General features: G+C 41.0%; 1 protein-coding gene across 4 annotated transcripts in view; it reads right to left on the reverse strand.

The window, feature by feature from the left end:
* The window catches only part of RASSF3 (Ras association domain family member 3), a 173,136-nt gene that overhangs the window by 4,133 nt on the left and 156,603 nt on the right, over nt 1-12,400 (reverse strand). For all 4 annotated transcript variants that reach the window (XM_037887319.2, XM_043548420.1, XM_043548415.1 and 1 more), the window contains 3 exons: nt 7,258-7,365; nt 2,994-3,261; nt 798-913 (listed from right to left, as the gene is read on the reverse strand). In XM_037887319.2, coding sequence (XP_037743247.1) covers nt 798-913; nt 2,994-3,261; nt 7,258-7,365 — 492 coding nt within the window. The remainder of the gene's footprint in view (nt 1-797; nt 914-2,993; nt 3,262-7,257; nt 7,366-12,400) is intronic.

The following is a 12,400-nucleotide window of genomic DNA, read 5'->3' on the forward strand; positions in this document are numbered from 1 at the left end:
TGGGGGTGAGGGTGGAGGAGATTTTGTTCCAGTGAAATATTTACAAATCACTGTAATGCAAACTATTCCAGTAGCAGCTTAAGAGCACCAGCCAACCCCCTGGCCAGGTTAGGCAGGGAAAATGTACATTGTGATGTCACCGGGGGGGGGGGGTGGGGGGTGGTGATTAAATGCTGCTAAAAATGTGAGATATCCAAATATGCTCACAATTGATTTTCAATGATTTACACACTAACTTCAATACTCAATCATCATAATTATTTAATTTTATTATCCAACCAGTTATTTTAAAACTTGGTTGGTTGGGGATGTACTTTGAGGACTATTTAATTTCAAATTTCAGTAACTTTTTAGTATTGGGGGAGCGGGAGTGTGTGTTTTAAAAATGGGAAGTTTTTCTCACCGTTGCGGAACTCAAAACATTAAGAGATGTTGCTTAACCTTCCCCCGTGTTCCCTCCAAAAGTATGTATTCAGCTTTGAACAGAGCCCAAGAATGGAAAAATTCAGCGCAAGGGGAATTGTTCAGAAAGGTGTACCCCATGTGAAAGGGGAGAGCTGTGGGGGGTGTGTGTGTTAAAATTAACACCTGTTTCTAGCTGCACTGCAGAACTCACTGCTTTAATATTCCATGCGTGAAATAACCTGCATAGCGACTTTTGGTCAGTATTTCACAATTTTGTGTATAGTTACACACACTCTCAAATGAATCATCATGAAAAGACACTTCGGAGACAGAGAATGAGTGTATTTAACATATCAGTGAAGCTAAACAAAAAAAACACTGATGTAACTTACCATAACCTCTCCAGTTTCATGTTCACGCAGAACAAAACTGAGTGTTTCTGTGCTGGGGCCTGCTACCAAACGCATATAGAGGGGATGTTCTCTGTCTGAGAGCTTGCATGTATAAACTGCAAAAGGAGAACGTTACAATTATTATTCAGTTTTACAAATAAAAGATTTCAACTATTAATAGAAAGCGTGCTAGGGAGCAAAATCTTTAAAAAGCAAACAATCCAATCTCTACCCCAAAACATACACTTGTTGCTACAAAACCTTTGCGCTGCTGGGGATATTTTTGTACAAACAGCCGTTGCTGGGAAGGCTGAGCAGAATGTGTTGTTCATAATAGAGTGCAATAACTGACACTCCAAACTGAATGAGCTGGCTCTTAGCCAACGTTAATATTTATTTTAATGCATAGTCAAAAGAAACAAGAAAACAGCAAAAAAATAGCAGCATAATGGCACATAACAAGAACTGAAACAAAAGTTTTAAACCTGGGAAATTAGCTGGTAATTTGCTGACTTCCTTCCACATCACTATTCTATGCATGGTGTCCAAGGGCACAATGTGGCTACAGGTATTTCCCACCCCCACCCATTCAGTGACAGGAGGACAAACACAGGGCTTCAATCTTGTGGAGGGAAGCAAGGGCCTTCCCTCCACTTCCATGTCTGTATGGCACGGGGGCCCTATTTACAAGCTGTAGGATTGGAGCGTCTGGCATTTTGTATTTTAGGTCCCGTCCTTGCTGGGGCAGGCCACTGCCATTAGAACTTCTAAAGAAAAGGCTTCAGTGAAGGTTCCACACACACCCCTTGAGACATGCACACTGTCTACAAGACAACACTGCCTGTTTAGATGGAATGCCTGCTGGCCAGAAGTGTCATATTTCAGCTGGCTGCTGTCATTGTCAGTTCAAGCAGCTGGATTCCAAGTGTGAGAGCAAGAAGCTGACAAAATGAAAATGCTCCTTGAGTATCTATTTTTGATTTTTATTTGGCATGTCCTGATGTACATGCACTCCTAACTTTTAACAGCATTTAGTGCAAGGAGAGATTCCTCTGCGTACAGATTAACTAACCCAGGAGAGAATCACATCAAGCACATTAACAGATTAAAAAAACACCTGTTACATTCTAGGGGAATGTTACCTTTGAAACTCTACTGCTACCTATTTTCCAATATCACTAAGCATAAGTCAAAAAACATAAGAAATTAATATTTTCTATCTTGACATTGAGCCACATTGTAGACTGTAGGTGACAGTATATAGATGCCTATTCATTTTTGGAGCATTAGCTATTCAGCTAAAACAGTATTTTAAAAGAATAAGTTCATATAACTATCCAATTCTTCCGCTTGCTTCCTCCAATTTATTAAACATTATCTCAGTCTTGTCATAAATCTCAGCCAGCTACCAAGTACATCTCATCCAAGTCCCAATTTCTAGAAGATATTGAGTCAATCCATTCCACTGCACCACCGGGATCCATCATGATGGAAATCTACAACTGCCTGTACATTGCAGCCGCCATAACTCATGTCTCTACTACCCACCTTAGCAACCTCACGTTCGCAATGAAAAGCATCTTTGAGGAGATTAGTGGTCACCCAAAATCATTCTCTGGATCCTCCTAGATAGGAGTGAAACCACCTCAGAGTGGTTCCCCACTCCCTTCTATGAGACAAACTGTGAAGTCCTATTCCCACACATCACCTACCCAAGAGACTTACACTCCCACCATATTATCACCCGTTCCAGCAAATCCTCATTCCCCATAAGTATAATTATAAAACAACAAATACCATTCCCTTTATATATTCTTATCCCCTTATGTCCTTACTCCCAAAATATCTTACCATCCATTGCCTAAACCAAGATGGCTCTACAAAGGAACAAACCCCAGGGCCTCACTCATCAGATAATAATGCTTTCTCATCTTACTCTCCAAATACCCGAAAAATAGCCAATCTGATCACAAGGCACTCCTGCTCCCACAACCAGAAAAGACATCCCCCACACACACCATCTCTCACAGAGTACAAAATAAGAACCTGTAACCTGCATTTATAAAATGAGATCATTACCATCACCTCTCCCGTATCTGCTCCCTCCCATCCTGCTTATCTCAGACATACCTATAGTACACACCTCCCAACCCTTTCCCCATTCCAACATCAAAAGACAACAAATCTAAATTATACCTTGATCTTCCTTGTGACAGCGTTTATAAAGTGCAAACTTGGCAGGGTTGTCAAACACTACAAATTTTTTGAGCAAGGCCTCAATAACTTCACGAACAGTGTTAATGCTGCTTATATGAAGCTTATTCACATAGCCTGGGGGCAAGTAAAATGAAGTCTCGTTGTTATTGTGAGCATGCTCTCCTGGATTCACAGCAGTCTGTATAGTAATAGGTCTGCATAGTTCCATCTGAACTTTGATGAAGCCAGTGTAAGTCCCATTTGAGTTCTGCAGCAGGAAGACAAGCACAACATTTTATAAAATTAATAAATAGTGACATATTTATTATGACAGCATCAATAGCAATAAAGTACCGATTGCAGTGCACTCTTTAAAATGTGCTGTCATAATACATGAGGCAAATAATTTTTGTAAGAGCCAGACACATTCCCCTATTCCTCCATGGCTGCCACAAAATTCACTTTAGTTTTTGGAATTACAGTTGAATTCTAAGAGATCTAGAGAGGCATCAAGCAAATAATCGTATGAAAGCTAATGGTAAATTTTCAGTTTTGGTAGAAAAATTAAGCAGCTGCATCACCAGGCTACCAACTAATGGTGGAAATGGGGAAACACTGCCAAGAGAGAACTGGTATTCCCAACAAGCTGCCAGAGCTCTGCTTTAGCAGGTTAGAAAGTGGAGATCCCACTACGTATAAAAACAATTAATCCATGTTTTGAGCTCACACTGTGGTTAGTTGGGGAAAAAACTGAGATAAGTTTGCAAGATACTGGCTTGTTATTTTATATTATAAATTTATTATTCATATTAGTCAAGAAGCATGTGAGATCTTGTAATTCAAACTGTGACTTCACAAATTAACCTTCACAGTTCATAACACAAATGTTAGAAAATTTACAAAAATTTTAAAAATAAAAACTTGTTCAATGGTTTCATTAAATTTTAAATATAAACTTTTTTTTTTAAAAGCACAAAGGAAAAAACTTAACAGTTTTGAGAAAAAATGCCACTGAAAGACTTTGTATGAAAGGAGAATAAAACTGTCTTCTTTTTACCTATCCCTCTTCCACCTATTTGACTTGTTCTATGGTATACTTCCACAAGAAACAAAATCTAAACTAGAGAGAATAAATTTTGAGATTATCAAACTAGTATAGTCATGAACTCCCCCCCAAACATATTCACATACTTTTTAAAATTTAAAATAGGCAGAGTTGGTAGCAATACCTAATATTAAGGTTGCCCAACATTTCCCATTACAAGACCCTGTTTTCAGTAGCTTATAACTTGCCGAACCCACTGGGAAAGCACATCCATCTGTTCTCCCTTCCCCCCTGCTCCGCATGCTGGTCCACAGAGGATGACATCCTACTACTGCTAGCAGTTACTCCATTATTTCAAGTAGCAGGGGTGGGTGCGTGGGTGTGTGTATCTAAACGTTCCAACCATGCTAATGACCCATGTCAACATGGTGGAATTTGTTTTTTCTGTTTGCTTTTTTAAAAAAACCTAGGAACACACACACTTAATGTTGTAGTTATGTTCCTGAAAAATGCAACTTTAAGTGAAACAATGTTAAACTAATCCAATTTCCGCATAAGATTTAATGTAAGTGTGGGGAGTTAGGTTCCAAGGAAATTTTTTTGGGGCAGACAAATGGCTTTATATACTGTACAGTACTGTACTGTGGTTGGGAAGTGTCCCTGGCTTACCTCACACAGGCACAGCCCGCTGCAGGCAAGGACGCTAGGAAGCACCTTTGCAGCAGCAACAGCAGCTTCCCTGGAGAAGAACAGGCACCGACTTTGCCGGGGGATGCTCCAGCCCCGCCTCTTCCCATCCCTGCTCCACTCCAGGCCCACCTCTTCCCACCCCCATGCCACCTCCTCTCCGGAGCACGCCGCATCCCCACTCCTGCCCCCGCCCTGGAAAGTCCTAAGCACCGCCAAACAGCTGTTTGGCAGTGGTGGAAGCACTGGGAGGTAGCGGGAGGAGGCAGAGAAGAGGAACTTGTGCAATGCTCCCTTGTAAAGTCGCTGCTCTTCCACAGAATCCTACAAGCAGTGGACAGAGCAGGCAGCCAAACAACATTATAAGGGAGCATTGCACAACTTTAAACAGGCACGTTCCCTAATTGAGTAGCGACGTAACTTTGAAACAACGTTAAGCAGGAGGACGTTAAGTGAGGAGTTACTGTATTAAGGTAGCAAAGTCAAGCACTCAAAAATTAGGAAATGCCAGAAGTTGCTGTACATCCTTAAATCAGCCCCCTTGTGCATATGCATTATGTTACAGACTTTAATTACCTGATCATATACTGTTTTTTCCACAGGACCCCTGAAGGACTGGCTGTGGGAATAAGTCCGGGTTGCGTGGTAAAGGAAGCTGTTGTCTAAAGGTCTCCTACCTCATTTGTTGCAGAAGCTGGAAGGTGTGTAGTAAATGAAGCAAGGGTTAAGGTAGTTGAATGCTGCACTGGAGCATTGGATTCTGTTCCTGCTTCTGCTGCAGAGTTCCTATGGGATGCTAGCCATGTCATGTAAGCCAAAAACTTTTCACTAATTGTGCGTTCTTCATTTTCTAGGGGTCTGACTTGAGACCCTGGGGTCAGATTTGCAGAAGGGCTGAGCTCTCACAGTTGCAATGGAAGCCATGGAAGCTGGGCTTTGAATATGTGAAGTGCTAGATAACACTGACTAAGTATTCTGAAAAGTCGAGTTCAAGCTGTCTCAAATGGGGCACCCAAAATTAGTAGGTACTTGTGATCTCTCTGTGCCTCAGTTCCTCATCTATAAAATGGGGTAATACTAGTCCCTCACCTCATGGGGGAGTTGTGAAAAATACCTTCATTAATATTAGTGAAACATAATACTATAGTGATAAGTGCCACAGAAAAGCCTGTGAGGAAATTAATAATTCTGTTCAAACCCTGCTCTGAATATACTGTGCAGTAAATAAGGCTTGGGGGCCAAACACTGACAAATGAGACAAGAAAATATTGAATACCTGCTCATTCAAGACTGCATAATGCATATGCACAAGAGAGCTGAAATTCTGGCATTTCCTAGCTTCTGGGCGCTAGACTTTGCAACCTGAATAATGTTTTAACAGAGTTTCTGTTTGTAATATTATATATGTCAGATACATTTGCATACACTTTATATTAAAAGCACACTCTACAATATAACTTTGCACACATACATAACACAAGGTCACATACAGCTGTGCAATGCTTAAAGCTGTGATTGTCAAAGGGGGTTAGGTGCCCAAATTCTATTGCAATTCAGTGGGAATTGGGTGCCTAACAGACTAAGTCCTTTGAATATCTCAGGCTAAATGCTTATTTTAACCTAACCAACGTGGAAAGTTTCTTATTGTAATTAGTTCTGAAAACAAATGATTAGTCAAATATTACTGTGTTACAGGACTTTCGGCAATATGATTTTACAAGTATTAATTCCAAACCATATGAAAATACATAACAAAAATCAGTTTAGTAGATAAGGCTTGCATATCTAAAGTAATTTAGAATGTAACAGAACTTCTAAGTTTGGATGTACAGCACATCTAATGGAACATAAAAGGATCTGACAGTTTATATATAGATTGAGTTATAACATTTTAGCCAGGTAAATGTCGATTTTATTAATAGACAATCCTAGAACTACTATAGAAGATTTAGAAGTTAAGAATCAGTGTGCATCTTAACTTCATTATGTAAAAATTTTATTTATATTCTTATCACATTGAAAACCTACTTCTTAAAACCATCCCCAGAAATCAAACTTTCTGAAATTAATGTAAAAAGTGTCATAATTAAGAGTTATTTTTGCTTGATTTAACATATTTGGGTGCCATGGTAATGTAGTTTTATAGGAGACATACTTATAGACAGTCTGATAAAAATAAACAGCCATATTCTCCCTGTGCTGGTTGTACTGGTATAATTGAGGGTTTTTGACGGAAGGAATCCATTTATTTATTTACAGTTGAGAGTATTTTAAACCGTTAATTTTTCACACCACATGTACAGGTTTGTGGTTTCTACCCTTGTTATCCCTTAACCCCAAACATCTGAGGGGTGAAAGTGGCTTACATACATTTCAGGGCTAAGAAACGGCCCGTCTCCTGTAGTACACTACAAAGTCATTATGCCATAGTTTCACACGAAAAATGCTAAAGACAAAGTGACAAATAATGCACTATATGAGTTACACTCAGCTATTCAATTATAAACTACAGCAGTTCTATGTGACTCTTACCAAGGTCATCTTTAATTTGTCAGTAACAGATGAATTATAGTTTTGAATCTTCTCTTTAATTTCTTCTTTACTGAGATACGTGTGGGTCTCTCTCTCTTTCTGAACATCCTAGAACAAAACAAATGCAGAATAAACAACAACAGTTCATTTACATTCTAGGCTATGAGCAAACAGTGCAACCAATCATTACCTTATACAGGCTCCATATACAGAAGTTATCCATGTAGTAATACAAAGATCTAGCAATGAGGTATGTCAAAAAAGCTGCTGTGCGGATCATAAACAGTTAAACTGACACACCCAAAAACACGTGTGTCATTTTTTGCCAACTATTTTTGTTCAAATATTTATGAGCAGTATGCAAAACAGCTCAACTCATTTCATGCTTAGATTTTTTCATTTCAATGCTATGTAATATTTTCCAATCACAACATTTGTACAGTATTACATTTAAGGCATATGTAATTAAAAGAAACTCTCTGCACAAAGCAGAAAAATATATAAGAAATCCAGTACCTGATAAATAAGTAAAATCAAGAATTTATTAGTATTGGAATATGGGCATCTCAGCATTCCAAAGGTGAAAGCATTTATCAACCTATAATAGTCTATCATCCTGCTTATATGACACATCACAAGTATGCCTCTAGGCATATATTGTTTCTCCAAATTCAAGTGGTTTTTTGTTTTTGTTTTTTTAAGAAGCCCCTATCAGTTTTTCAACTGTTGTCTTTTACAAGCTATATACTGATTTTACATGCCCCTGTAAAATCAATCTTAAGCACTGGCTATTATCCAAAAAAGCATTTGTTCCCAGTCCACATTACTGCGGCAAACCAGTGTTATAAATACACTCAGATTTCTATCACTTGCACAAACACCATATATAGTATGAAACTGATTCAGCTAAAGATTTTAGACCTCTCTTAGGAGAGGAGTACATTGACTTGGAAACATCTGGGTACCTCTGAACACAGGAATACTCATGCACCATGTGCACAATGGTCCAGGGTCAGTATTTTAGACTACCCATCCAAATGGACCCTGGAGGAGTTTGGCCTAAGAAAAGGATTTTCCTGACCTCAAAAGCCACTCCTAGAACATAATCTCTTTGAGACTTCCCAGCACAGCTGGCAGGCATTTCAGTTTGCCAGAACTGAACCCTGTGACAACATTGTGTGATGCAGAGCTATACATTTTTGCCTGCCAGAAAGCCTATACAAAGCTGAGAGTTTTAGATTCTTTGATTTTTTACTATATACATGAATAAAGAGACATGCCTCCGCCATCCTCCCTGCAGCTAAAAAAGAGATGTGGTCTGAGCAAAGGATTGGAAACAAGGAACTCCCAAACTCTGATCCTGGCTCAAACACTAACTTCCTTTGGGGTCTTGGATAAGACACTTTCTGTCTTAGTTTCCCCCTTTGTAAAATAAGGATACCAACTACCTTAGATATGAACATTACAGCTTTTATGATAAGAATGCCATTAGTTCCTTAATTACAGCATTTTTATCCTGAAGTTACAATATTGTGGCACAGTGATCAACTCCACTACAAGCAGGACCAAACCACCTGGGAAGTTTTCAGAATCAAGACTCCCCCCTCTCACTAGAGAAATTAAGAATATTGATCATCATTTTTTCCCCTCCTGTAACCTGTTCCCAGAGAGCGGTAAGTACAATAACACTTAGCACTTTAATATAATGCTTTTTATTCCCTTACTCCTTTAGGGGCTTCTCTAGTTTTGCGAAGGGTTCCCTTTGTGCTAAAACTAAAAAATAAGTAATTTTTTCTTTAAAATAAGAACAAATTTGTTGGAGCAATTTTAATGTTTAGAAATTATTAAATATAAAAGATTGTAGAGATATCACATGTGTAGCAAATAATAAGAATCTGAAAACACCAGCATTCCAAACATTATGTTTTTTGTTTTAAATTTAAAAAAAATATTTTGAGGCAACTACTGCACCCTCAATTTTAATCCCATTACAAAAGATATGTTATAAGTAGGGAACAGTGTATTCTGTAATTATTTGGCCACAGAATTTATGGAGCAAGCACCTGCCACAGAATTGTGCTCAAGAATCTAAACTTAAATTTTAAAAGTTTCTAGACTTTGTGAACACGTTCTTCCAAATGGGCACTGATTCCGATCCATATTCCTGAGGGGCAGACAGCCTGAAACATTAGCTTTGAGAGGTGTGAACCGCCCCATTCATCTCGATAGTGGAAATTCTGAACCCTAATAATGCCATTTGAAAATCAAAATGTATAATTATTTTACTGCTAATTGTTTAGCAGATACTTCTACTCAGGAGTGGGCAAACTATGGCCTGGGGCCTGCATCCGGCCCTCCAGACATTTTAATCCTGCCCTTGAGGTCCCCCTGGGGAGCAGGGTCTGGGGCTTGCCCCGCTCCAGCTGGGGAGCAGAGTCTGGGGCTTGCCCCGCTCTGCATGGCTCCCGGATGCAGCGGCATGTCCCCTCTCCAGCTTCTACACATAGGGGCAGCCAGGGGGCTCCGGACGCTACCCCTGCCCCAAGTGCCACCCCCGCAACTCCCATTGGCCGGGAACCCCACAGCCAATGGGAGCTGCAGAGGTGGCACCTGTGGATGGAGCAGCGCGCAGAAACGCCTGGCTGCGCCTCCGTTTAGGAGCTGGAGAGAGGACATGCTTCTTCTTCTAGGAATTGCTTGAGGTTAGCGCCCCCTAGAACCTGCACCTCTGACCCCCCCACACCTGCTGCCCCACCCCAATCCCTCTCCCGCCCTCCAAACTCCTCAGTCCCAGCCCGGAGCACCCTCAACCCCTCAGTCCCACCCCAGAGCCCACACCCACAGCTGGAGCCCTCCCCCCTCCCACCCCAACCTCCTGCCGCAGCTCGGAGTCTCCTCCTGCACCCTCAGCTCCTCATTTCTGGCCCCATTCCAGAGCCCATACCCCCAACCGGAGCCCTCACCCACTCCCACACCCCAACCCCCAATTTTGTGTGCATTCATAGCCCACCATACAATTTCCATACCCAGATGTGGCCCTCGGGCCAAAAAGTTTGCCCACCCCTGTTCTAGCTAATGTGTTTGCCCATTTTTGTTGCATGCAGTCCTGGATGGGGAAGGAGGGAGTTGACCAGTGTCAAGGATTGCTGTAGTGGGGAAGCTTGTATCACCATCCACAACTACTGTCCAGAGGAGAAAACAACAGGGAACAGAAGGGAAAGAAAAGATTAATCTGCCTTTTCCCAGTGTCAAAAGCCTCAACCCATTTATCTGGTTCCAAAACCAGCTTCCTGTTTCCATGACAGGGCTATACAGATCATGGAGGGCATAATTTGGCCTGCAGAACTGCTATTAGTGGAGATAATGAAAAGAACCCAACCTGCCTTTAACAGCAAAGGGTAAGTCTGCAGGGCTGACAGCTGAAAAAAAATTGTCTACCTGCAATCTGAGCAAATTTGGTATGGTAATCAATGAGACAATGAATAGGAAAGCCCATTAAGCCATTTTAGATTGTGTGTTTTATTTAGGGAAGAACAAGACTTTCATATGAAAATAGCAATGAATATTGTAGTGATGAAATTACTCACTCTTATATTTAATTCAGTAAGACCCTCTATTTTGAACATGCCTCAGAAATTCCAGTTTCTTTCACCAAAGTACCACAGAAAACCAGGGAGCCTTGCGCAGATTTTAGTCCAGCTTGCTGGAGAGTACGCAGGGCCTTTCTTATGGAAAGGCATAAGATGCATCATTACATGACAGTGAGAAATATAAAGTAATCATTGAGTTTGCCACCATGTGCATCTGAACTGTTAATGGAGCATTTAAACAGTAAGCAGATTAACCCCAAACTGCAAATTATATATAAAAAAAGGGATGTGGGGGAAAAAACAGCAAAGCAATAAGGATCTGAACTTTGAGGTCTCTATGACCATGATCCAACTCCCCTTAAATTCAATGGAAAGACTGCCAATTTACTTCAATCAGTGTTCTGCATCCTATGTTAGTTTCAGGTCCGTTAACAGCAAGGAAAGTGATGAAACTGTGGAAAATATTTTATTTTCAGCCAAAAAAAAGTTATGTCTCCACTTCAAGTCCATTATCCCAGGAAACCCAGGTCTGGGAACTAGAAGCACAAAAAGCATTAGATTCAAATGATAACAAATTACATAACCAGAGCTCAAACACTGCAACTGTTTGTGCAGTGAGGGATGCACTTCAAACCAACAAAAAAATTCCTTCACAAGCAATCTAACACCACAAATTGTCTGATCAGCAAAGGTTATACAAGAGAGGGGGAAAATCCTGCACAACTGCAACTGAGAGGCAACAAATGAAGGAATACCACATGGAAGTTGTAAGGAATGCTAGTGCAATCAAGTCTACTGTGATCAAGGAGTCAGTCATTCTGATTAGGAATCTCCAGCTAAGTGTTAACACATCTGTCTACTCCTGGATATCTGTCGCACCCGTGGATTTTGATCTTTAGTTATATTTAATTCAAACATCCAACATCCAAAATCTGCTGGTAAGATACCATGTCATTTCTTCACAATACCCACAGAGCCAAATCACCTGCAGTACATAATTAATCTTTATCATGGTCTCTGATCCAAAGTTTGGCTAGACAAAGCAACAGTAGCAGAAGTAATCTTCTTTTGGCCAGTGTGCCCAGGCTAAGATCAAGGAAAAGAAGTATTTGGTAAGAGCTGCTAAACATTTTCTTCAGCTTCCCACAATCCTCTCCTTGCCTTCTGTATTCTTTACCTCAGGGGTTCTCAGCTGACCCATCTGTAAACCCTGATGGCCTGTCGCAATCCAGAGACTTCCTGAGATTGCCCCAGAGCCGATGCTCCCCCACAGGCGCTGCTCAGCTGCAAAGCGGGAGATACATCAGGGACCAGTACTTACTGGAGAACATGACACCCCCTCCTGACTCCTGTCCCATGAGCTAGCTGGGCTTGGCTCCCTGATCTGGGCACTGCAACCTCTGGGGTCGCAATACTGGTCACTGAAATTTGGCCCAGACGCGCCCCCCCCCCAATCATCATGACAGAGCAGCAGCGAGGCCAAACCTGGAGCAGTGCTGTGACCCCATGCACCAGGTCATGAAGCCCAGACCAAGGAGCTGAGTCCAGCCAGC

This window comes from Chelonia mydas, chromosome 1 (genome assembly GCF_015237465.2).
Source record: "Chelonia mydas isolate rCheMyd1 chromosome 1, rCheMyd1.pri.v2, whole genome shotgun sequence".
Lineage (NCBI taxonomy): Eukaryota > Metazoa > Chordata > Testudines > Cheloniidae > Chelonia > Chelonia mydas.